This window comes from Chlorocebus sabaeus, chromosome 20 (assembly GCF_047675955.1).
Source record: "Chlorocebus sabaeus isolate Y175 chromosome 20, mChlSab1.0.hap1, whole genome shotgun sequence".
NCBI classification, from domain to species: Eukaryota; Metazoa; Chordata; class Mammalia; order Primates; family Cercopithecidae; genus Chlorocebus; species Chlorocebus sabaeus.
In genome coordinates this window covers 135,251,502-135,278,250 of record NC_132923.1, presented here as the reverse complement: position 1 = coordinate 135,278,250, position 26,749 = coordinate 135,251,502, and the positions used below count along the sequence as shown (strand labels likewise).

The window sequence follows — 26,749 nt, the reverse complement described above, 5'->3', positions numbered from 1 at the left end:
ACCTCAGGCAATCCACCCACCTAAGCCTCCCAAAGTGCTGGGATTACAGGCACGCGCCACCATGCCTGGCTAATTTTTGTATTTTTAGTAGAGACGATGATTCACCATGCTGGCCAGGCTGGTCTTGAACTCCTGACATGAGGTAATCCATCTGCCTCAGCCTCCCAAAGGGCTGGGATTCAGACGTGAGTCACTGTGCCTGGCCAGTTTTCATTGTACAAGTCTTTCAGCTTCTTGTTTAAGTGAATTTTCAAGTATTTTATTCTTTCCGCTGCTATTGTAAATGGAAACGGTTTCGTAATTCCCCGTTCACATTATTCACTGTTGGGATGGAGAACTGCAGCGTTCTTTGCTGTTGATTTTGTATCCTGTAAGAGTTTGCTGATGTCACGGCGTGTTTTCTTCCAATATGGATTCTAGGATTTTCTACATATAAGATTATGTCATCTGAGAACAGGTGATTTTCCCTTTCCCTTTTCAGTTTTGATCACCTTTCTTTTTCTTGTCTAATTGCTCTCTCCAGAGCTTCCAGTGGTGTGTGGAATAGAAGCGGTAAAGCATTCTTGCCTGGTTCCTTACCTCAGAGGAAAAGCTTTGTTTCCACCACTGAGTATGTCACCTATGGGCTTGTGATATGTGGCCTTCATTGTGTTTAGGGCGTATCCTTCAATTCTTGGTTTCCTGAGTGTTTTTATCATAAAAGTGTGAGGCGGGTGGATCACCTGAGGTCGGCAGTTCGAGGCCAGCGTGACCAATGTGGAGAAACCCCATCTTTACTGCAAATACAAAATTAGTTGGGCATGGTGGTGCATGCCCGTAATCGCAGCTACTCGGGAAGCTGAGACAGGAGAATCACGTGAATGGGGCAGGCAGAGGTTGCACTGAGCCGAGATCGCGCCATTTGCACTCCAGCCTGGGCAAGAAGAGCAACATTGTCTCCAAAAAAAAAAAAAAGTGACCAGGCACGGTGGCTCACGCCTGTAATCCCAGCACGTTGGGAGGCCAAGGCGGGTGGATCACGAGGTCAGGAGATCGTTACCATCCTGGCTAACACGGTGAAACTCTGTTTCTACCAAAAATATAAAAAATTAGCTGGGCATGGTGGCAGGTGCCTGTAGTCCCAGCTACTTGGGAGGCTGGGGCAAAAGAATGGCGTGAACCCAGGAGGCGGAGCATGAAGTGAGCCGAGATGCCTGGGCTACAGAGTGAGACCCCATCTCAAAAAAAAAAAAAAAAAAGGTGTTGTATTTGGTCGAATACTTTTCCTGCAACACTTGAGACAGTCATGTGGTTTCCTTCCTCCACTCTGGTAATATCGACTGATTTTTGTATGTTGAACATTTCATATGTGGAGCATTGATTTTGATATGTTGAACTATCGTTGCATTCCAGGAATAAATCCTGCTTGGTCAGGGTATAGAGTCCTTTAACTATACTGCTGAATTCGTTCTGCTGACATTTTCTTGAGGACTTTCCCAGCGATGCTCATCAGGGATATTGGCCTGTCATTTGTCTTGTGATGTCTTTGTCTGGGTTTGATATCAGGGTAATGCTGGCCTCCAGGGATGAGTGAGGAAATGTTCCTCAATTTGTCCAAGAGTTTGAAGAATGCTGCTGATTCTTCTTAATGTTTTGTGAATTCACACGTGAAGACATCAGGTCCAGGTGTTGTCTTTCAACTTTTACAGCTTGAAGACTTTAGGCTCCCAGAAGAATTTCCAGGGTAGCACAGAGAGCTCCCGGGCCGGGGCCTTGCCACGTGGTGAACGCCATGTGTCACTGTTGGCCCCACCTGGGACTGGGTCTTGCCCAGAATCCCACCCAGGAGGCCACGTGATATTTAACTGTCACTTCTGGTGGGCTCTGCCAGGTCCCGTGCTTCCTGGTGGGGCAGCCCCGTGAGCATCTGCTCAGCCCCTTTTCTCTGCTGGGCCCTGGGTTAGGTGCAGCCACTTGGGTGCACCCTGAGGGTTCCTGCACCTGTTTGAACTCTCTTGGGTGGGCTCAAGACCAAAAATGATGCTGAGCAGTCCTGGGTCCCTGATGCACAGCGGCAGTCCGGTTCCGGTCAGCGTCTCCTGCACTCCTGGGCCCCTGAGCCACAGTGGTGGTCCAGCTCCAGTCAGTGTCTCCCCACACAGTGGCTCTTGGCGAGGGGTGGGCGCTGCCAGAGGGGACGGGCACCAAGTGGTCATCCCCATGGCAGGTCCCGTTGTGGCAGCCGTGTTGTGGGAGGATGGTGTGCTGCTGCCCCTTTACCCTGCGAGATGAATCCTGCCTCTGGGAGGCACAGCCGGGACGGGGTGAGGGACCCCCTCAGCTGTCTCGGAAGGGTCCCCTGCCCTGTGCTTCCTCCAGGCATCCTGGTGCACTCCCAAGCACGGTGCCCAGTGGGGGTGCCCACACCCTCACCCTGACCCACGGGTGGCTCCCCTTGGGGACTCCACACCTTTCACTGGCACTGGGATGGAGAGCGACCTGTCCATGGCAGAAGGGCCACACCTGAGGTGCTTGAAGCGACACCAAGGGCGACAGTCCCAGCAGCTCCAGCCTCCGCGTGCTGGACGCCAAGTCCTGTGCCCAGGACAGGGAGGTGGAGGCAGGGGTGACCTTTATGCTACCACCTATGTGCCCCGAGGTTGGGCAGTGGCTGCCTCTGCCCTGGAGGCCTGTGAAGGTGAGGATCTGAGGATCTGCGGTGCACTGTGACCCGGGGGCACTGCCTGGCCACGGCTGAGACGCACAGAGGGTCTGCAATTCCCTCCTGCCTCTTGGGATCTGCCCTGGGTCTGCCGTCAGTGGGGCTCGGCCTCCGGCTTTCTGTTATTAGAAAGTCACTGAGAAACTGCAGTGCTGAGGATGCAGGCAGGGCTGTGGCACTGCAGGGGCCGCTCCCGGTGTCCACACGCATGCTGGGCTCTGCCGAGGTACAGGAAGCCTGTGTTTCACCCTGAGGCCGTCCTGGTGCCCCTGGTTTGGACCCTCCCCACCTCGGGGTCCTGGCGTGCGTTACAGGTGGGGGGTTCCCATGGTGGCCTCCCTCAGCTCCCTCTCTCCTCACTAGGCCACGGCATGTGCCTCTGAGGATGGAGTGCTCACCGAGGCCTTGTTGGATGCCCATGTTGAAGACTTTGTCCAGAATCACCAGAAGAAAATGCTCTGGCTGAAGAGGGATGGCCTGGCCTGATGGATCAGCACCACTTAACCTGAGTCCACGGCGAGAACACACCTCACGGAGCCTGTCTGCGGACCTCTCCCGCTCCTGCCTTTCGGGTCCCTGCACATTAAGGAAATGCTCCCCTTAATAAACTCCCACAGGTGCCGCAGCGCTGTGTCTATTGGCTGATGTGGGGCTGGGTTTGGGGTCCCCTAGCGTCCTCCTGGGGTCAAAGGTGAAAGAAAAGACAGAGGCTGGAGCTTTCTGGAGAATTTAACCACAGAAGGGTGGGCTTCACATGAGGTACCTGCCACAGCGGGGCCGGCTGCCTGAATGCCACCCGGGACCGGCTGCTTGCGCCCCATCCTGCAGCTGTGGAGACGCGGGTGCCCCTTTGCCTCCCTCCACGAAGTACACGGCAAACAAGACACAGCGGTTTCAAACAGGCGATGGCCCGGACTGCGTGCCTCGCCGCCCCTGCACCTTCCCCTGCCCCTGCTTTCCAGCTAGTCCCTGAAAACCTTGATGATGGGGTCGGGCGCAGTGGCCCATGATGGATTCTCAGCACTTTGTGAGGCCAAGGCGGGTGGATCACCTGAGGTGAAGAGTTCCAGCCCAGCCTGGCCAACATGGTGAAACCCATCTCTCCTTAAAAAAAAAAAAAAAAAATAGAAAAATTAGCCGAGTGTCGTGGCAGGTGCCTGAAATCCCAGGCACTCAGGAGGCTGAGGCAGGAGAATCACTTGAGCCCGGGAAGTGGAGGTTGCAGTAAGCTGAGACCATGCCATTGCACTGCAGCAAACTCTCTCAAACTCTCTCAAAAAACTCTCTCAAACTCTCTCAAAAAATAAAAAAGCCAGGTCAGGTGGCACGTGCCTGTGGTCCCAACTTGGTCCCAGCTTCTTGGCTTGGAGGCTGAGGTAGGAGGATCACCTGAGCATGGGAGGCCGAGGTTGCAGTGAGCCAAGATCCCACCATTGCACTCCAGTCCGGGTGACAGAGTGAGACCCTGTCTCTAAATAAAACCTTGATTACAGTCATGGGGTGGGGGTTGGGGGGCGTCTGGCTACGGCAGGGGAACTCATCGGGTTTTTCTCGTTCTCTCCTAATTTTTGGTAGAGACAGGGTCTCTCTTTGTTGCCCAGGCTGGTCTCCAACTCCTGGGCTCAAGCGATCGATCCTTCTGCCTCGGCCTCCCAAAGTGGTGGGGTTATAGGCGTGAGCCACCGCACCTGACCTGTTTTCCTTTTTTTTTTTTTTTGGCAAGGTAGTCTTGCTCGCCCAGGGTGGAGTGCAGTGGTGCCATCTGGGCTCACCGCAACCTCCACCTCCAGGGTGTCAGGCCTCTGAGCCTACGCTATGCCATCATATCCCCAGTGACCTGCATGTGTACATCCAGATGGCCTGAAGCCACTGAAGATCCACAGAAGTGAAAACAGTCTTAACTGATGACATTCCAGTGTTGTGATTTGTTCCTGCCCCACCCAACCTGGACAATGTACTTTGTAATCTCCCTCACCCTTAAGAAGGTTCTTTGTAATTCTCCCCACCCTGGAGAATGTACTTTGTGAGATCCACCCCCAGCCCCCAAATATTGCTCCTAACTCCACCGCCTATCCCAAAACCTGTAAGAACTAACGATAATCCCAGCACCCTTTGCTGACTCTTTTTGGACTCAGCTCGCCTGCACCCGGGTGAAGTAAACAGCCTTGTTGCTCACACAAAGCCTGTTTGGTGGTGTCTTCACACGGACACGCGTGACAGAGGGTTCGAGCAATTTTCATGCCTAAACCTCCGGAGTAGCTGGGATTACAGGAGAACGACACCGTGCCCAGGTTAATTTTTGTATTTTTGGCAGAGACAGAGGCCCAGGTAGCCGGGCGGGGGGACAGCGGGGCGTGGTGGGGCTGGCGGTGACCAGGGCTGTGCCGCGTCCTCCCGATATTTCCTGTGCTCACAAGCTGCCGTTTTAGATTCTCCCGGAAAGTCTCCCTGAGGGGGCTGAGGAGCCCGTGTTCCCCTCGGGGCAGCTTGGCCGGCAGCCTCTGCATTTCCTTCCCCATCCCTGCTCCGCAGATTCAAGCTGGTCCTGATCAGCCACCACCCCGAGCAGTTGGACTGGGCCACCCACAACCGCATCGATGTGACGGTCCACTGCGACCTGCCGCGGCAGGAGGGGCGGAAGCGCCTGCTGAGAATGTATTTTGACAAGTACGTTCTTAAGCCGGCCACAGAAGGAAAGCAGTAAGTGTCCCGCCTCACCCACCCCTGTCCAGGGACCCTTGCTCGGGGCCCACCCCGCCCCTGCTCTCCAGACACTCACAGCAGGCCCAGTCTCCAGGGTGGGCACCACCTCCGTGCCCTGAGGTTTTGCGCAGAAGCCCTGTGGGCCCCAAGGGTCCCAGAGGCCGCATCCAGGAGGTCACGCCCCCTTTTCCTCATCCCCATCTGAGAACAGCCTGGTGGCATCTCCTCAGGTTTGGGGGCAAAGTCCACCATCACTTAGAAACTTTCTGAAGGGGTGGCCTGCCCCTCCACACCTGTGGGTGTTTCTCGTTAGGTGGAACGAGAGACTTGAGAAAAGAAATAAGACACAGAGACAAAGTATAGAGAAAGAGAAGCGGGGGCCCAGGGGACCGGCGCTCAGCTTACAGAGGACCCACGCCGGCACCGGTCTCTCTGTTCCCTTAGTATTTATTGATAATTATCTTTACCATCTTAAAGACAGGGGAGTGGCAGGACAATAGGATCAAAGAAAAAGAGGAAATCGGCAGTAAGACATATGAACAATACCTCTGAGACATGAATAAGTTTAAAGGAAAATGCTGTGCCTTGAGATGCATATGCAAACATCTCCATAAACCTTTTAGTAGCATTGTTTCAGTCTATCACATGGGGAGAAACCTTAGACAACACCTAGCTTTCTTAGGCAGAGGTCCCTGCGACCTTTGGCCATGTACCTGTCCTTGGGTGGTTGAAGTTAAGAGAATGGTGATGACTTTTAACCAGCAAGCTGCCTTCAGACATTTGTTTAACAAAGACACATCCTGCACAGCCCAAAATCCATTCAACCTTGAGTCACCGCAGCACATGTCTCTTGCAAGGACAAGGTTGGGGGTAGGGTCACAGATGAACAGCATCTCAAATACAGAACAAAGAACAAAATGGAGTCTCTTATGTCTACTTCTTTCTATATAGACACAGTAACAGGCTGATCTCTCTTTCTTTTCCCCACACTTTCAACATTCCTTTTTTTTTTTTCTTAAGACAGAGTCTTGCTCTGTCATCCAGCCTGGAGTGCAGTAGCTTGACCTCGGCTCACTGCAAGCTCTGTCTCCCAGGTTCACACCGTTCTCCTGCCTCAGCCTCCCAAGTAGCTGGACAATAGGCACCTGCCACCACGCCCGGCTAATTTTTTTGTATTTTTTTAGTAGAGATGGGGTTTGACCGTGTTAGCCAGGATGGTCTCGATCTCCTGACCTCATGATCTGCTTGCCTCGGCCTCCCAAAGTGGTGGGATTACAGGTGTGAGCCACCGCATCTGACTTTTTTTTGAGGAAGTCTCACTCTTGTCCCCTTGGCTGGAGTGCAGTGGCGGGGTCTCAGTTCACTGCAACCTTTGCCTCAGCCTCCTGAGTAGCCAGGATTATAGGGGCCCGCCGCCACGCCTGGCTAGTTTTGGTGTTTTTGTAGAGATGGAATCTAACTCCCTCTCCCAGGCTGGAGTGCAGTGGTGTGATCTCAGCTTACTGCAACCTCCACCCTCCGGGTTCAAACCATCCTCTTGCCTGAGCCTCCTGAACAGCTGCAATTACAGGCACCCAGCACAATGCTCGGCTCATTTTTTTTTTCTTTTTAGTAGAAACAGGTTTCACGAAATTGCCCAGACTGGTCTTGGACTCCTCACCTCAAGTGATTCACCCTCCTTGGCCTCCAAAGTGCAGGGATTGCAGATGTGAGCCACCGGGCCTGGCCTCCGTTATGCTCCTCTTCACTACTCAGAGGGCTGTGAGGAAATCCTGTGCCCGGCCACCCCCAGGCCCTGGCAGTGAGGGGAGGTGATGTGCAGTGTTACTCTGAGACCCCCCATGTTTGGATTCGAGGGAGACGCTCATCATGAGACCCCCGTGTCGGGATTGGAGGGAGAGGCTCCTCCTGGTCCCCTGCTGGCTGCTGTCCTGGCCTTCCTCAGCTGCCTCGCCCGGCCCTGGAGCCTCATGGTGTGGGGTGCGGCTCCGGCTGCACTTGTGCCTTGAGGCTCTCAGGCTCCCTGTTGCTGGCGGTGGGTGCGGCAGGCACAGCGGTGGGCAGAGCCCTCCAGGTGATGGGAGGCCCTGGGGCCATGCACCGGCTGCCTCAGGAACACTCCAGATGAGCAGAGGCTGCTCCACCTCTTGGCGTCCCCAGGTCCCCCGTCTGAGTCTTTCTGTGCACCTGACCTAAATTCCTGCTCTCTCCAGTGACAACAAAAGCCACTCTGTTCCAGAGAGAGCCTGGATCTCCCGTTGACCCCTCTGCTGCCGCCTACTCCATGCTAGCCCAGCCGTCCGGGCCTCAGTTTCCCTTTGGCTCTCCCCTGCCCCAGTTCCCAGCTGCTTGGGAGACTGAGGTAGGAGGATCATTTGAGTCCAGGAGCTTGAGGTTGCACTGAGCTGTGACTGTGCCACTGCACTCCAGCCTTGGCAACAGAGTGAGACACTGTCTTAAAAAAGAAGAAGAATTTGGGCCAGGCGCTGTGTTTCATGCCTGTAATCCCAGCATGCTGGGAGGCTGCGGAGAGCGGATCACTCGAGGCCAGGAGTCCCAGACCAGCCTGGCCAACATGTTGAACCCCACCTCTAGGAAAAATACAAAAATTAGCCGGGAGTGGTGGGTGGGTGCGTGCCAGTAATCCCAGCTACTCAGGAGGCTGAGGCAGGAAAATTGCTCGAACCCGGGAGGCGGAGGTTGTGGTGAGCTGAGATAGTGCCGCTGTACTTCAACCTGAGCAACAGAGTGAGACTCCATATCAAAATAAAGAAAGAAAGAAATAAATGAGAATAATCATAATAATTTGGGCTGGGCGTGGTGGCTCACTCCTGTAATCCCAGCACTTTGGGAGGCGTGGATCGGTTAGTTCGAGGCAAGCCTGGCCAATGTGGCGAAACCCCATCTCCACTACAAACACAAAAATTAGCCAGGTGTGGTGGCAGGGAGCTGTAATCCCAGTTGCTCAGGAGGCTGAGACAGGAGAATCTCTGGAACCTAGGAGGCGGAGGTTGCAGTGAGCCAAGATCACGTCAGTGCACTCCAGCCTGGGTGACAGAGAGAGACTCTGTCTCAAAAAATAATAATAATAATTGGACTGGGTGTGACCGCTCACTCCTGTAATCCCAGCACTTTGGGAGGCTGAGGCAGGAGCATTACTTCAGTTCAGGATTTCGAGACTGGCCTGGACAACTGGCCTGGACAACATGGTGAAACTCCATCTCTACAAAAAATACAAAAATTAGCCAGGCATGGTGCCATGTGCCTGTGATCTCAGCTCCTCAGGAAGCAGAGATGGGAGGATTGCTGGAGCCTGGGAGTTGGAGGCTGCAATGAACCCTGTTCATGCCACTACACTCCAGTGTGGGTGACAGAGTGAGAACCTGTCTCCAAAAGGCATGGTGGCTCACGCCTGTAATCCCTGCATTTTGTGAGGCCAAGCTGGGTGGATCACCTGAGGTCAAGAGTTGGAGACCAGCCTGGCTAAGGTGGTGAAACCCCATCTCTAGAAAAAATAGAAAAAATTGGCCGGGTGCAGTGGCTCACACCTGTAATCCCAGCACTTTGGGAGGCCGAGGAGGGCATATCACGAGGTCAGGAGTTCCACACCGGCCTGGCCTATATGGTGAAAACCTGTCTCTACTAAACATAAAAAAAACAGCCTGGCATGTTGGTGTGCGCCTGTAATCCCAGCTACTCGGGAGGCTGAGACAGGAGAATCACTTGAACCCAAGAGGTGGAGGTTGCAGTGAACTGAGATCGTGTCACTGCACTGCAGCCTGGGTGACAAGAGTGAGACTCCCTCACAAAAAAAAAAAAGAAAAAAAAATTAAAAAATTAAAAAAAAAGGTTTTGTTTTTGTTTTTTTTTTCCCTTGGACAATTCAAGATCCCTAGAGTTTCCATACCAATTTTAATAATGCTTCTTCTATTTTGTAAGAAGTAATTTGAGTTTTTACAGGGATTGCATTCAGTCTCTGAATTGCCTTAACATCTCTTAACAATGTTGTTTGGTTTTATTTATTATTTTCTTTCTAGAGATGGAGTGTCACTCTGTCACCCAGGCTGGAGTGCAGTGGCCTGGGCTCAGCTCACTGCAAGCTCCGCCTCCCGGGTTTACGCCATTCTCCTGCATCAATCTCCGGAGTAGCTGGGACTACAAGCGCCTGCAACCTCGCCGGCTACTTTTTTGTGTTTCTTTTTTCAGTAGAGATGGGGTTTCACTGTGTTAGCCAGGATGGTCTCGATCTCCTGACCTCGTGATCCGCCTGTCATGGCCTCCCATAGTGCTGGGATTACAGGCTTGAGCCATCGCGCCCTGCCGTCTCCAAGTATTTTATTCTCTCGCATGCTATTGCAAATGCAAATGGTTTCGTCATTCCTCGTTGAGATTATTGACTCCTAGTATGTAGAACTGCAGCTTTCTTTGATGTTGATTTTGTATCCTGTAAGTTTGCTGATGTCGTGGGGCTGTTTTTTCCAATATGGATTCTAGATTTCCTTTTCCTTTTGCTTTTTTGTTTGTTTGTTTGTTTGTTTTTGATATGGAGTCTCTCTCTGTCGCCCAAGCTGGAATGGAGTGCGGTGGCGCAATGTTGACTCAAAGCGAGCTCCCCCGCCCGGGTTCATGCCATTCTTTGGCCTCAGCCTCCCGTGTAGCTGAGACTACAGGTGTCTGCCACCACGCACAGCTAATGTTTTTGTATTTTTTTAACTAGAGATGGGGTTTGTCCTTGTTAACCAGGATGGTCTTGATCTCCTGACCTCGTGATCCACCTGCCTCGGCCTCCGAAAGCGGTAGGATTACAGGTGTGAGCCACCACATTAGACCTTTTTTGTTTGTTTGTTTTTTTAAGAAGTCTCACTCTTGTCCCCATGCCTGGAGTGCTGTGTCGGGGTCTCAGTTCACTGCAACCTCTGTCTCAGCCTCCTGAGTAGCTGAGATTATAGGTGCCCGCCACCACGCCTGGCTACTTTTGTGTTATTATAGTGATGGAGTCTAACTGCATCTCCCAGGCTGGAGTACAGTGGTGTGATCTCAGCTTACTGCAACCTCCACCCTCTGGGTTCTAACAATTCTCTTGCCTGAGCCTCCTGAACAGGTGCGATTACAAGCACCCAGCACAATGCTCGCCTCATTTTTCTGTATTTTTAGTAGAAACAGCTTTTCACCAAATGGGCCAGATTGGTCTTGTTCTCCTGTCCCCAAGTGTTTCACCCTCCTCGGATTCAAAAGTGCAGGGATTGAGGATTTGAGACACCGGACACGGCCTCTTTTATGTTCCTCTCCAGTACTCAAAGGACTGTGAGGAAATCCGGTGACCAAGGTGGGTGAAGCACCTGAGGTCAGGAGTTCGACTCCAGCCTGGCCTAAATGGTGAAAACCTGTCTCTACTAAACAATAAAAGGTCAGCCTGGCATGTTCGTGTGTGCTTGTAATCCCAGCTACTTGGGAGGGTGAGGCACGAGAATCACTTGAACCCAAGAGATGGAGGTTGCAGTGAACTGAGTTCGTGTCACTGCACTGCAGCCTGGATGACAAGAGTGAGACTCCCTCGGAAAAAAGAAAAAAAAAGAAAAAAAAATTGAAAAGTTTGTGTTGTTGTTGTTTTTTTTCTTCCCTGGGACAATTCAAGATGCCTAGAGATTCCATACCAATTTTCATAATGCTTCTTCTATTTTGTAAGAAATAATTTGAGTTTTTACAGGGATTGCATTCAGTCTCTGTATTGCCTTAAGATCTCTTAGCAACGTTGTTTGGTTTTATTTATTATTTTTTTTCTAGAGATGGAGTCTCCAACTGTCACCCAGGCTGGAGTGCAGTTGTTGGCCAGGATGGTCCCAAAATAATGACGTCAGGTGGTCCGCTTGCCTCTGGCTCCCAAGGTGCTGGGATTCAGACGTGGGCCACCATGCCCAGCCAGTTTGCATTTTACAACCCTTTCACCTTCTTGCTTTAGTGAATCTCCAATTATATTATTCATTCGGAGGCAATTGTAAATGGAAATGGTTTCGTCTTTCCCCGTTCAGATTATTCACTCCCAGTATGTAGAAGTGCACCTTTCTTTGCTGTTGATTTTGTATCCTGTAATTCTGCAGATGTCCTGGGGAGGATTTTGCGAATGCGGATTATAGGTTTTCTATTTGTTTTTTTTTTTTTTTCTTTTTTTTCGTTATGGAGTCTCCCTCTGTCGCCGAAGCTGGAGTGGAGTGCAATGGCGCGATCTTGACTCACGACGAGCTCCTCCACCCAGGTTCACGCCATTTTCCTGCTTCAGCCTAAAGAGTAGCTGAGACGCAGGTGCCTGCCACCACGCCCAGGTAATTTTTTTGTATTTTTTTCTGTAGAGATAGGGTTGGACCGCGATAGCCAGGATGGTCTTGATCTCCTGACCTCGTGATCCACCTGCCTCGGCCTCCCAAAGCGGTGGGATTACCGGTGTGAGCCACCACATCTGACCTTTATTTATTTATTTTTTTTGGACGAAGTCTCACTCTTGTCCCCCTGCCTGGAGTGCAGTGGCGGAGTCTCAGTTCACTGCAACCTCTGCTGCATCCTCCTGAGTAGCTGGTATTATAAGTGCCAGCTACCACGCCTGGCTAGTTTCCTCCACCCTCCGGGTTCTAACAATCCTCTTGCCTGAGCCTCCTGAACAGCTGGGATTACAAGCGCCCAGCACAACGCTCGCCTCATTTTTTTGTATTTTTAGTAGAAACAGCTTTTCACCAAATTGGCCAGACTGGTCTTGGACTCCTGACCTCAAGTGATTCACCCTCCTCGGCCGCCAAAATGCAGGGATTGAGGATGTGAGACACCAGGCCCGGCCTCTTTTATGTTCCATTTCAGTACTCAGAGGGCTGTGAGGAAATCCGGTAACCAAGGTGGGTGGAGCACCTGAGGTCAGGAGTTCGAATCCAGCCTGGCCTAAATGGTGAAAACCTGTCTCTACTAAACAGTAAAAAATCAGCCTGGCATGTTCGTGTGTGCTTGTAATCTCAGCTACTTGGGAGGGTGAGGCCGGAGAATCACTTGAACCCAAGAGGTGGTGTTTGTAGTGAACTGAGATCGTGTCACTGCACTGAAGCCTGGATGACAAGAGTGAGACTCGCTCGAAAAAAAAAAAATTGAAAAGTTTGTTTTGTTGTTGTTTTTTTTCTTCCCTCGGACAATTCAAGATGCCTACAGATTCCATACCAATTTTTTTAATGCTTCTTCTATTTTATAAGAAATGATTTGAGTTTTTACAGGGATTGCGTTCAGTCTCTGTATTGCCTTAACATCTCTTAGCAATGTTGTTTGATTTTATTTATTATTTTTTTCTACAGATGGAGTCACAAACTGGCACCCATGCTGGAGTTCAGTTGTTGGCCATAATGGTCCTAAAGTAATAACGTCAGGTGATTCACCTGCCTCTGTCTCCCAAAGTGCTGGGATTCAGACGTGGGCCACCATGCCCGGCTAGTTTGCATTGTACAAGCCTTTCACCTTCTTGCTTCAGTGACTCTCCAAGTATATTATTGTTTCGGAGGCTGTTGTAAATGGAAATGGTTTCGTCTTTTCCCGTTCACATTATTCATTCCCAGTATGTAGAATTGTACCTTTCTTTGCTGTTGATTTTGTATCCTGTAACTCTGCAGATGTCGTGGGGAGGTTTTTCCAATGCGAATTACAAATTTTCTTTTTCTTTTTCTTTTTCATTCTTTTTTTTTTTTTTTCATAGGGAGTCTTCCTCTGTCGCCCAAGCTGGAGTGGAGTGCAGTGGCGCGATCTTGACTCACCACGAGCTCCCCCACCCGGGTTAACGCCATTCTCCTACCTCAACATCCTAAGTAGCTGAGACTGCAGATGCCTGCCACTACGCCCAGCTAATTTTTTTGTATTTTTTTCAGTAGAGATGGGGTTGGACCGCCTTAACCAGTATGGTCTTGATCTCCTGACCTCGTGATCCACCTGCCTCGGCCTCCCAAAGCGGTGGGATTACCGGTGTGAGCCACCGCATCTGACCTTTATTTATTTTTTTTGATGAAGTCTCACTCTTGTCCCCCTGCCTGGAGTGCGGTGGCACGGTCTCAGTTCATTGCCACCTGTGCCTCAGCCTCCTGAGTAGCTGGGATTAGAGGTGCCTGCCACCACGCCTGGCTAGTTTTTGTGTTTTTGTAGAGATGGAATCTAACTCCGTCTCCCAGGCTCGACTACAGTGGTGTGATCTCAGCTTACGGCAACCTCCACCCTCCGGGTTCTAACAATTCTCTTGCCTGAGCCTCCTGAACAGCTGCGATTACAAGCGCCCAGCACAATGCTCGCCTCATTTTTTTGTATTTTTAATAGAAACACCTTTTCCCCAAATTGGCCAGACTGGTCTTGGAGTCCTGACCTCAAGTGATTCACCCTCCTCGGCCTCCAAAGTGCAGGGATTTCGCATGTGACACACCGGGCCCGGCCTCTTTTATGTTCCTCTTCAGTACTCAGAGGGCTGTGAGGAAATCCTGTGCCTGACCACCCCCAGGCCCTGGCAGTGAGGGGAGGTGATGTGCAGTGTTACTCTGAGACCCCCCATGTTTGGATTCGAGGGAGACGCTCCTCATGAGACCCCCGTGTCGGGATTGGAGGGAGAGGCTCCTCATGATCCCCTGCGGCTGCTGCCCTGGCCTTCCTCCAGCTGCCACGCGGGGCCCTGGTGCCTCATGGCGTGGGGCGCGGCTCCAGCTGCACTTGTGCCTTGAGGCCCTCAGGCTCCCTGTTGCCGGCGGTGGGTGCAGCAGGCACGGCCGACAGAGCCCTCCAGGTGATGAGAGCCCCGGGGAACACTCCAGATGAGCAGAGGCTACTCCACGTCTTTGCGTCCCCAGGTCCCCGGTCTGAGTCCTTCTGTGCACCTGACCGAAATTCCTGCTCTCTCCAGTGACATCAAAAGCCACTCTGTTCCAGAGAAAGCCTGGTTCTCCCGTTGACCTCTCCGCTGCCGCCTGCTCCATGCTAGCCCAGCCGTCTGGGCCTCAGTTTCCCTTTGGTTCTCCCCTGCCCCAGTTCCCTGCTGCTTGGGAGGCTGAGGGAGGAGGATCATTTGAGTCCAGGACCTTGAGGTTGCACTGAGCTGTGACTGTGCCACTGCACTCCCGCCTTGGCAACAGAGTGAGACACTGTCTTAAAAAAGAAGAAGAATTTGGGCCAGGGGCTCTGTTTCATGCCTCTTCCTAGCATGCTGGGAAGCTGAGGAGAGAGGATCACTCGATGCCAGGAGTTCTAGAACAGCCTGGCCACCACGTTGGATTCCACCTCTATGAAAAATACAAAAATTAGCCGGGCGTGATGGCTGGGTGTGTGCCAGTAATCCCAGCTACTCAGGAGGCTGAGGCAGGAAAATCGCCTGAACCCGGGAGGTGGAGATTGTGGTGAGCTAAGATAGTGCCGCTGTACTTCAACCTGAGCGACAGAGTGAGACTCCATATCAAAAAAATCAATCGATAAAATAATCACATTAATTTGGGCTGGGCGTGGTGGCTCACTCCTGTAATCCCAGCACTTTGGGAGGCGTGGATCGCTTGAGTTCGAGGCAAGCCTGGCCAACGTGGTGAAACCCCATCTCCACTACAAATACAAAAATTAGCCAGGTGTGGTGACAGGCACCTGTAATCCCAGCTGCTCGGGAGGCTGAGACAGGAGAATCTCTGGAACCTAGGAGGCAGAGGTTGCAGTGAGCCAAGATCACGTCAGTGCCCTCCAGCCTGGGTGACAGAGACAGACTCTGTCTCAAAAACTAATAATAGGAATTTGACTGGGTGTGGCGGCTCACTCCTGTCATCCCAGCACTTTGGGAGACCGAGGCAGGAAGATTGCTTCAGCTCAGGATTTCGAGACTGGCCTGGACAACTGGCCTGGACAACATGGTGAAACTTCATCTCTCCAAAAAATACAAAATTTAGCCAGGCATGGTATCATGTGCCTGTGATCTCAACTACTCAGGAAGCAGAGATGGGAGGATTGCTGGAGCCTGGGAGTTGGAGGCTGCAATGAACCATGTTCGTGCCACTGCACTCCAGTGTAGGTGACAGAGTGAGACCTTGTCTCCAAAAGGCATGGTAGCTCACGCCTGTAATCCCTGCACTTTGTGAGGCCAAGCTGGGTGGATCACCTGAGGTCAAGAGTTGGAGACCAGCCTGGCTAAGGTGGTGAAACCCCATCTCCAGGAAAAATAGAAAAAATAGGCCGGGTGCAGTGGCTCACACCTGTAATCCCAGCACTTTGGGAGGCCGGAGCGGGCGAATGACCGGAGGTCAGGAATTCCAGACCAACCACATCAATATGAAGAAACCCCGTCTCTCTAAAAATACAAAATCAGCCGGGCATGCTAGCAATCCCAGTTACTCAGGAGGCGGAGGCAGGAGAATCACTGGAGGTGAGCCGAGACCACGCCATTGCACTGAAGCCTGAGCAATGAGAGGGAAAATCCGTCTCAAAAAATAATACTAATAACAAGGGGGAATGAACAGGAGTGTGGTCAGCTGCTGGGCCTGCCATAACCACTGGGTCGTGTGTCCCCACAGCTCTGAAGGCTAGAGGTCCGAGGTCAGGGTGCCAGCTCGGTCCCCCCGGTGGCGTGTTCTCTGTCAGTGCCTCACGGGGCAGAGAGAGTGACTGAGCTCTCGCTCTGATGTCCCTTACGGGTACATTCATCTCGCATTGCTCAGAGCGGTGGTGAGCCACCTCGCCCAGCGCCAACTTTGTCCTTCAAGAGTTGTTTCTTTTTTTGTGCCGGTCTCAGTGGCTCATGCCTGTAAGTGACTCATGCCTAAGTGGCTCATGCCAGCACTTTGGGATGTCAAGGTGTGTGGAGCACCTGAGGTCAGGAGTTGGACACCAGCCTGACCTAAATGGTGAAAACCTATCTCTACTAAACATAAAAAAAATCAGCTGGGAATGTTGGTGTGTGCCTGTAATCCCAGCTACTCGGGAGGCTGAGACAGGAGAATCACTTGAACCCAAGAGGTGGAGGTTGCAGTGAACTGAGATCTTGTCACTGCACTGCAGCCTGGTTGACAAGAGTGAGACTCCCTCCAAAAAAAAAAAATTAAACAGTTTTTGCTGTTCTTGTTGTTTTTTTTTTCCCTTGGACAATTCAAGATGCCTAGAGATTCCATATCAATTTTAGGAATGCTTCTTCTATATTTTAAAAAGTAATTTGGGTTTTTACAGGGATTGCATTCAGTCTCTGAATTGCCTTAACATCTCTTAACAATGTTGTTTGGTTTTATTTATTATTTTTTTTCTAGAGATGGAGTGTCACTCTGTCACCCAGGCTGGAGTGCAGTGGCCGGAGCTCAGCTCACTGCAAGCTCCGCCTCCCGGGTTTCCGCCATTCTCCTGCCTCAATCTCCGGAGTAGCCGGGACTACAGGCGCCTGCCACCTCGCTGGCTAGCTTTTTGTGTTTCTTTTTTCAGTAGAGATGGGGTTTCACTGTGTTAGCCAGGATGGTCTCGATCTCCTGACCTCGTGATCCGCCCGTCTTGGCCTCCCATAGTGCTGGGATTACAGGCTTGAGCCACCGCGCCCGGCCGTCTCCAAGTATTTTATTCTTTCGGATGCTATTGTAAATGCAAATGGTTTCGTCATTCCCCGTTGAGATTATTGACTCCTAGTATGTAGAACTGTAGCTTTCTTTGATGTTGATTTTGTATCCTGTAAGTTTGCTGATGTCGTGGGGCTGATTTTTCCAATATGGATTCTAGATTTCCTTTTGCTTTTTTGTTTGTTTGTTTGTTTGTTTTGATATGGAGTCTCTCTCTGTCGCCCAAGCTGGAATGGAGTGCAGTGGCGCAATCTTGACTCACAGCGAGCTCCCCCGCCCGGGTTCATGCCATTCTTTGGCCTCAGCCTCCTGAGTAGCTGAGACTACAGGTGTCTGCCACCACGCACAGCTAATTTTTTTGTATTTTTTTAACTAGAGATGGGGTTTGACCTTGTTAGCCAGGATGGTCTTGATCTCCTGACCTCGTGATCCACCTGCCTCGGCCTCCGAAAGCAGTGAGATTACAGGTGTGAGCCACCACATTAGACCTTTTTTGTTTGTTTGTTTTTTTAAGAAGTCTCACTCTTGTCCCCATGCCTGGAGTGCTGTGTCGGGGTCTCAGTTCACTGCAACCTCTGTCTCAGCCTCCTGAGTAGCTGAGATTATAGGTGCCCGCCACCACGCCTGGCTACTTTTGTGTTATTATAGTGATGGATTCTAACTGCATCTCCCAGGCTGGAGTACAGTGGTGTGATCTCAGCTTACTGCAACCTCCACCCTCCGGGTTCTAACAATCCTCTTGCCTGAGCCTCCTGAACAGCTGGGATTACAAGCGCCCAGCACAATGCTCGCCTCATTTTTTTGTATTTTTAGTAGAAACAGCTTTTCACCACATTGGCCAGACTGGTCTTGGACTCCTGACCTCAAGTGATTCACCCTCCTCGGCCGCCAAAGTTCAGGGATTGAGGATGTTAGACACCAGGCCCGGCCTCTTTTGTGTTCCTTTTCAGTACTCAGAGGGCTGTGAGGAAATCCGGTAACCAAGGTGGGTGGAGCACCTGAGGTCAGGAGTTCGACTCCAGCCTGACCTAAATGGTGAAAACCTGTCTCTACTAAACAGTAAAAAATCAGCCTGGCATGTTCGTGTGTGCTTGTAATCCCAGCTACTTGGGAGGGTGAGGCAGGAGAATCACTTGAACCCAAGAGGTGGAAGTGGCAGTGAACTGAGATCGTGTCACTGCACTGCAGCCTGGATGACAAGAGTGAGACTCTCCAAGAAAAAAAAAAAGAAAAAAGAAATTGAAAACTTTGTGTTGTTGTTGTTTTTTTTTCTTCCCTTGGACAATTCAAGATGCCTAGAGATTCCATACCAATTTTCATAATGCTTCTTCTATTTTGAAAGAAATAATTTGAATTTTTACAGGGATTGCATTCAGTCTCTGTATTGCGTTAACATCTCTTAGCAATGTTGTTTGGTTTTATTTATTATTTTTTTTCTAGAGATGGAGTCTCCAACCTTTACCCAGGCTGGAGTGCAGTTGTTGGCCAGGATGCTCCCAAAGTAATGCCGTCATGTGGTTCACCTGCCTCTGGCTCCCAAAGTGCTGGGATTCAGACGTGGGCCACCATGCCCAGCCAGTTTGCATTGTACAAGCCTTTCACCTTCTTGCTTCAGTGAATCTCCATGTATATTATTCTTTCGGAGGCTGTTGTAAATGCAAATGGTTTCGTCTTTCCCCGTTCAGATTATTCACTCCCAGTATGTAGAAGTGCACCTTTCTTTGCTGTTGATTTTGTATCCTGTAACTCTGCAAATGTAGTGCCGTGGTTTTTTCCAATGCGGATTATAGATTTTCTATTTCTTTTTCTTTTTCTTTTTTTGTTTTTTTGTTTTTTGATATGGAATCTCCCTCTGTTGCCCAAGCTGGAGTGGAGTGCAGTGGCGCGATCTTGACTCACTACGAGCTCCCCTACCCGGGTTCACGCCATTCTCCTGCCCCAGCTTCCTGAGTAGCTGAGACTTCAGGTGCCTGACACGACGCCCATCTAATCTTTGTCTATTTTTTTTAGTAGAGATGGGGTTTGACCGTGTTAGCCAGGATGGTCTTGATCTCCTAACCTCGTGATCCGCCTGCCACGGCCTCCCAACGTGGTGGGATTACCAGTGTGATCCACCGCATCTGAACTTTTTTTATTTTTTTTTTTGACGAAGTCTCACTCTTGTACCCCTGCCTGGAGTGCAGTGGCATGGACTCAGTTCACTGCAACCTCTCCCTCAGCCTCCTGAGTAGCTGGGATTATAGGTGCCCACCACCACGCCTGGCTAGTTTTTGTGTTTTTGTAGAGATGGAATCTAACTCTGTCTCCCATCCTGGAGTACAGTGGTGTGATCTCAGCTTACTGCAACCTCCATCCTACGGGTTCTAACAATTGTCTTGCCTGAGCCTCTTGAACAGCTGCGATTACAAGCGACCAGCACAATGCTTGCCCCCTTTTTTTTGTATTTTTAATAGAAACAGCTTTTCACCAAATTGGCCAGACTGGTCTTGGACTCCTGACCTCAAGTGATACACCCTCCTCGGACTCCAAAGTGCAGGGATTGCGGGTGTGAGACACCGGGCCCGGCCTCTTTTATGTTCCTCTGGGCCCGGCCTCTTTTATGTTCCTCTTCAGAACACAGACAGTTGTGAGGAAATCCAGTGACCAAGGTGGGTGGAGCACCTGAGGTCAGAAGTTCGTCTCCAGACTGGTCTAAATGGGGACAACCTGTCTCTACTAAACAATAAAAAATCAGCCTGGCATGTTCGTGTGTGCTTGTAATCCCAGCTACTTGGGAGGGTGAGGCAGGAGAATCACTTGACCCCAAGAGGTGGTGTTTGTAGTGAAGTGAGATCGTGTCAGTGCACTGCAGCCTGGATGACAAGAATGAGACTCCCTCGGAAAAAAGAAAAAAAAAGGGAAAAATATTGAAAAGTTTGTGTTGCTGTTGTTTTTTTTCTTTCCTTGAACAACTCAAGATGCCTAGAGATTCCATACCAATGTTAATAATGCTTCTTCTGTTTTGTAAGAAATAATTTCAGTTTTTACAGAGATTGCATTCTGTCTCTGTATTGCCTTAACATCTCTTAGCAATGTTGTTTGATTTTATTTATTATTTTTTTTCTAGAGATGGAGTCTCAAACTGTCCCCCAGGCTGGAATGCAGTTGTTGGCCAGGATGGTCCCAAAGTAATGACGTCAGGTGATCCCCCTGCCTCTGGCTCCCAAGGTGCTGGGATTCAGACGTGGGCCACCACGCCCAGCCAGTTTGCATTGTACAAGCCTTTCACCTTCTAGCTTCAATGAATCTCTAAGTATATTATTCTTTCGCAGGCTATTGTAAATGGAAATGGTTTCGTCTTTCCCCGTTCAGATTATTCACTCCAAGTATGTCGAAGTGCACCTTTCTTTGCTGTTGATTTTGTATCCTGTAACTCTGACCATGGTGTGGGGAGGTTTTTTCCAATGCGGATTGTAGATTTTCTTTTTCTTTTTCTTTTTTCTTTTTTCTTTTTTTTAGTTATGGAGTCTCCCTCAGTCGCTCAAGCTGGAGTGGAGTGCAGTGGCGCGATCTTCACTCACCACGAGCTCCCCCACCCAGGTTCACACCATTCTCCCGCCTCAGCCTCCTGAGTAGCTGAGACGCAGGTGCCTGCCACCACGCCCAGCTCATTTTTTTGTGTTTTTTTCTGTAGAGATGGGGTTGGACCGCGTTAGCCAGGATGGTCTTGATCTCCTGACCTCGTGATCCACCTGCCTCGGCCTCCCAAAGCGGTGGGATTACCGGTGTGAGCCACCACGTCTGACCTTTTTTTTTTTTTTTAAACGAAGTTTCAGTATTGTCCTCCTGCCTGGAGTGCAGTGGCGGGGTCTCACTTCACTGCAACCTCTGCCTCAGCCTCCTGAGTAGCTGGGTTTATAGGTGCCCGCCACCACGACTGGCTAGTTTTCTCCACCTTCCGGGTTCTAACAATTCTCTTGCCTGAGCCTCCTGAATAGCTGTGATTTCAAGCGCCCAGCACAATGCTCGCCTCATTTTTATGTATTTTTAGTAGAAACAGCTTTTCCCCAAATTGGCCAGACTGGTCTTGTTCTCCTGTCCCCAAGTGTTTCACCCTCCTCGGCCTCCAAAGTGCAGGGCTTGAGGACGTGAGACACCGGGCCGGGCGTCTTTTTTGTTCCTCTCCAGTACTCAGAGGGCTGTGAGGAAATCCGGTGACCAAGGTGGGTGGAGCACCTGAGGTCAGGAGTTCGACTCCAGCCTGGCCTACATGGTGAAAACCTCTCTCTACTAAACAGTAAAAGGTCAGCCTGGCATGTTCGTGTTCTTGTAATCCCAGCTACTCATGAGGTTGAGGCAGGAGAATCACTTGAACCCAAGAGGTGGAGGTTGCAGTGAACTGAGATCCTGTCACTGCACTGCAGCCTGGATGACAAGAGTGAGTCTCCCTTGCAAGAAAAAGCAAAAATTAAAAAAGAAGTTGTTGTTGTCTTTTTTTTTTTTTTCCCTTGGACAATTCAAGATGCCTAGAGATTCCATATCAATGTTAGTAATGCTTCTTCTATATTTTAAAAAGTAATTTGGGTTTTTACAGGGATTGCATTCAGTCTCTGTATTGCCTTAACGACTCTTAGCAATGTTGTTTGGTTTTATTTATTATTATTTTTTTTCTAGAAATGAAGTCTCTCTCAGTCAGCCAGGCTGGAGTTTAGTTGTTGGCCGGGATGGGCCTAATCTAATGACGTCAGGTGATCCGCCTGCCCCTGGCTCCCAAATTGCTGGGATTCAGATGTGGGCCACCATGCCCAGCCAGTTTACATTGTACAAGTCTTTCACCTTCTTGGTTCAGTGAAGCTCCAAGTATTTTATTCTTTCGGATGCTCTTGTAAATGGAAATGGTTTCGTCATTCCCTTTCATATTATACACTGTTTCTATGAAGAACTGCAGCTTTCTTTGCTGTCGATTTTGTATCCTGTAACTTTGCTGATGTTGTGGGGGTGTTTTTTCCAATATGGATTCTAGATGTTCCTTTTCTTTTTCTTTCTTTCTTTTTTTTTTTTTTCATTGGAGTCTCCCTCTGTGGCCCAAGCTGGAGTGGAGTGCAGTAGTGCAATCTTGAATCTGCGAGCTCCTCTGCCCGGGTTCACGCCATTCTCCTGCCTCAGCCTCCTGAGTAGCTGAGACTACAGGTGCCTGCCATCACGGCCGGCTAATTTTGTGTATTTTTTGTGCAGATGAGGTTTCACCGTGTTAGCCAGGATGGTCTCGATCTCCTGACTTTGTGATCGGCCCGCCTCGGCCTCCCATTGCTGAATGCTGTTGGGACTGGGTCTTGCCCCAGAATCCCACCCAGGAGGCCACCTGACGTTTAGCTGTTACTTCTGGTGGGCTCTGCCAGGTCCCATGCTTCCTGGTGGGGTGGCCCCATGAACATCTGCTCAACCCCTTTCCTCCACTGGGCCCTGGGTGAGGTGCAGCCACTCGGGGGCACCCTGAGGGTTCCTGCACCTGTTTGAACTCTCTTCGGTCGGCTCAAGACCAAAAATGATGTTTAGCAGCCCTGGCCCCCTGACGCACAGTGGCGGTCCTTCTCCGGTCAGTGTCTCCTGCACCCTTGGGCTCCTGACGCACAGTGGCGGTCCAACTCCAGTCAGTGTCTCCCCACACGGTGGCTCTTGGCGAGGTGTGGGCGCTGCCAGAGGGGACGGGCACCACGTGGTCATCCCCATGGCAGGTCCGGTCGTGGCAGCCGTGTTGTGGGAGGATGGTGTGCTGCTGCCTCTGCACCCTGTGAGATGAATCCTGCCTCTGGGAGGCACAGCTGGGACGGGGTGAGGGACCCCCTCAACTGTCTGGGAAGCGTCCCCTGCCCTGTGCTTCCTCCAGGCGTCCTGGTGCACTCCCGAGCTTGGTGCCCAGTGGGCGTCCCCATGCCCAGACCCTGACCCACAGGTGCCTCCCCTTGGGGTCTCCATGCCTTTCACTGGCGCTGGGATGCAGAGTGACCTGTCCATGGCAGAAGGGCTGGACCTGAGGTGCCTGAGACAGCACCAAGGGCCCCGTCCCAGCAGCTCCAGCCTCTGTGTGCTGGATGCCAAGCCCTGTGCCAGGAGACAGGAAGGTGGGGGCAGGGGTGGCCTTGGCGCCCCACGTTGGGCAGTGGCTGCCTCTGCCCTGGAGACCTTTGAGGGTCAGGGTCTGAGGTGCAGTGTGACCCGGGGGCACTGCCTGGCCACGGCTGAGACACACAGAGGGTCTGCAATTCCCCGGCCTCTTGGGTGCTGCCCTGGGTCAGCCGTCAGTGGGGCTTGCCCTTGGACTTTCTATTATTAGGAAGTCATCGAGAAACAGCAGTGCTGAGGACGTAGGCAGGGCTGTGGCTCTGCAGGGGCCGCTCCCGGTGTCCACACGCATGCTGGGCTGTGCCGTGGTGTGGGAAGCCTGTGTTTCACCCTGAGGCCGTCCTGGTGCCCCTGGCTTGGGCCCGCCCCACCTCGGGGACCTGGCGTGCGTAACAGGTGCAGGGTTCCCATGGCGGCCTCCCTCAGCTCCCTCTCTCCTCACTAGGCCACGGCATACGTCTCCGAGAACGGTGTCCTCACTGAGGCCGTGATGGACGCCTGCGTGCGTTATGCCATCCAGCAGTACTGACAGAAGATGTGCTGGCTGAAGGCGGAGGGGCCTGGGCGCGGGTTGGAGCGCCCCTTCTCTTAAGTCTGAGGCGATACCCACACCTCATGCATCCTGGCAGCGGACCCCTCCTTCCCCTGCCTTGCTGGCGCCTGCACGTTTAGGATATGCTCCTGGGTGGGGCATGGGCTGTTCCCAGGGCCTCTGTACACCAGGATGTCTTGTGGTGGGGGTTAGTCGTTCTGCCCCCCAGGACAACCCCCTCTTGTGGGCTCCGGCTAGGGAGGGGCAGGCCTCCGTCCTGCTCCCCAGGAGACTCTTGGGAGACGCATTTTCCATCTGGCTCAGAGGGGGCGTGGGAGGCTTTGCAACCCAGCCCCTGCCCAGGCCCCTGGGAGGGTGGGTGCCGGCTGAGCCCCCAGGGTAGCAGGAGCGGGGCAGGCGGGGTCTTTGTTCTCACTCCCACAGCAGAGGCAGATGTGGGGGCGCCTGCTGGCGCCAGACCAAGGTGGGGTGGCCTGGAGACTGCTTCCAACCGTGGCCGGGAAGCAGGGAACCTGGCCGGCGTGTCTGAGGCCACACTCTCAGCTGGCCGGTCCAAGCCTGCGGCTGGAGCTGGTGTCTGTTTAGCTAATAAAGTCCCACAGTTGCCTCACTGCCGTGTCTATTTGCTGATGCTGTGCGGGGTTTCAGGGGCCGCCTAGCATCGTCCTGGGGTGAAAAGTGACAGAAGAGGCAGAGGCGGGAGCTTTCTGGAGAATTTACTGACCACAGCGTGGGGCACTTGACATCAGGCGCCCGCCATGGCCGGGCCTGGGTCTGAATGCTGCCCGGGACCAGCTGCCTGCGCTCCAGCAGCCCCTCCCTCCTGAAGGCCAGGTCCCCCGAGAAGAACGAGGCTGCAGAGTGATGTGGGGGCCAGCGGTGACTTCCTACCACACTGTTCTCAGGTGTAACCCAGCTCTGTGCATCCCATGGCCCCACCAGACACCCAAGTCCGCACCACCCACCAGCCGGGTGTGGTGACCATTCGTGGGGGGCTGGCTGGGGTCAGGCTCACCACGCAGAGTTTGCCCTCCGGTGTGATTATAAGTGAGACACACGAGGCCCCCCTGCCTGTGTGTGCAGGAGGTGTCTGTGGGGGGGCGCAGCTGGCTGGACTTTGGGTTTCTCCTGAGCTCCACACAGCCCCCAAGTCAGGCCACGGAGACCTGAGCAGGACCCGGGGGCTGTGTGTGTCACTGCAGATGGCGTGCTCACAACTGCACTGCTGGTCAGCAGGCGGCCAGGGTCTCAGGCTCGGGTCTCTGGTCCCATCTCCTGTCGAGGGGTAGACTTTCCTTCATACAGCCCCTGCCCCCGACCCCATTCTCCAAGGTGATGGCAGATCGGAGCCCACGGTCACCTGAGAGGAGATGTCCCTTGCACACTGAGCCCAGGCCCAGCTCACGGAGTGCCCTGCGGGTGGCAGCGGGGCACCACGGGCTCATTCCTGATGGCCTCAGTGGTTTCTGTGGACGACTCAGACTCACATGAGAAGCTGGGAGGGGCTCCAGCTCTGCAATCCTGAGAGGGCAGAGCGGTGGCCCTGGCCACAACCCTGCTCCCCACATACCCGTCTGGCAGAGGCTGTACCTCCCTTCTGCTCATCTCTGCACACCAAGGCCGAGCACAGCACAAGGCCTCCCAGAGAGGGTGAAAGGCACTGCCGCCTCCATCTCCGTGTCAAGGAATGGCCCTTCCAGAGGCCCTCCTCTGGGAAGTCCTGCCCCTTATGTAGCCCCAGGCATTTTGAAGTCTTTGAATCTGTACCAAGTCTGCAAACAACTCTGGCCCCAGAGTGCTCCATCCAGGCCTCTGTGAACCTGCTGTCCCGTGGCTCCTCCAGCTCCCCTGACAATCCTGGCCCCGAGTCAGTCCACTCAGGGTGCAGTGCAGACGCTGACACCCGCCAGGACTCCCTTGCCAAGGGCCTGAACACGTCATGAGGCCACTGCATGCTTTTCGACTTGCACCTGGAAATCAGGAAGGGCCATGCTGCGGTTACTTCTAGTTGAGACAAGAAGAGCGACAAGGTTGTGATCCACGTGGCAAGTGTTCAGAAGGCCAGGGGCAGGCAGTGCTGGGGAGAGCCCTGGGCACTTTGAGGAGACCCCGAAGGGAGGCTGCTCCCACATCTGAAGAGAACCAACCTGAGGATTTCACGCTGGCCGCGTGCCAGACCAGTCTCTGATAGGCTGTGCAAGGTCCTTCGCTGGACAGCCCATTGCTGGCCACTGAAAGGAGAGGCAGAGAGGGCTGAAATTCGGGTCCATGCCTCCATGAGCGATGACACAGCAGCAGCTCTCCGGCATGTGAAACTCTGCAGGCGTGCCGGGCATGGTGGCTCACGCCTGTAATCTCAGCGCTTTGGGAGGCCAAGGCGGGTGAATCACGAGGTCAGGAGTTCAAGACCAGCCTGGCCAAGATGGTGAAACCCCGTCTCTACTAAAAATACAAAAAAATTAGCCGGGTGTGGTGGCACGCGCCTGTAATCCCAGCTACTCCGGAGGCTGAAGCAGAGAATTGCTTAAACCTGGAGGGGCGGAGGTTGCAGTGAGCCGAGTTCCCACCACTGCACTCCAACCTGGGCAACAGAGCGAGACTCCAACTCAAAAAAAGAAAAAAAAAAAAAAGAAACTCTCCAGAGAGAGCTGTTCGTGAGAAGCCAGACAGAGGCCTGGGGTCTCAGTCCAGATTTCTAGGAAGTGGGGTGGCCACATGTGGGGCACCCTGCTGGGAACCACCTGGGGAAGCCGGTTGCCGCCCTGTTTCTATGGCGACAGTAATAAACCAAGTCAAATCCCCGAGGCACAGCCACATGACAGCCTCCTGCCAGAGGGGACAGTTTAGGACGATCAGCTCCAGGGCAGTAGCTGTGTTTTTCCTGCCGTGTTTTTTTTTTTTTTTTTTTTTTGAGACAGAGTCTTGTTCTGTCACCCAGGCTGGAGTGTGGTGGTGCGATCTCAGCTCACTGCAACCTCTGCCTCCCAGGTTCAACTGATTCTCCTGCCTCAGCCTCCTGAGTAGCTGTTATTACAGGTGCCACAACGCTCGGCTAAATTTTGTATTTTTAGTAGAGACGGGGTTTCTCCATGTTGGTCAGGCTGGTCTTGAACTCCTGACCTC

General features: G+C 52.3%; 1 protein-coding gene across 1 annotated transcript in view; it reads left to right on the top strand.

Moving 5' to 3' along the window:
* The window catches only part of LOC140709313 (ATPase family AAA domain-containing protein 3C-like), a 36,370-nt gene extending 12,768 nt beyond the window's left edge, over positions 1 to 23,602 (top strand). The window contains exon 12 of the mRNA XM_073007955.1: positions 23,519 to 23,602. Within this exon, the coding sequence (XP_072864056.1) occupies positions 23,519 to 23,602 (84 nt within the window). The remainder of the gene's footprint in view (positions 1 to 23,518) is intronic.
* The last annotated feature ends 3,147 nt before the right edge of the window (positions 23,603 to 26,749 follow it).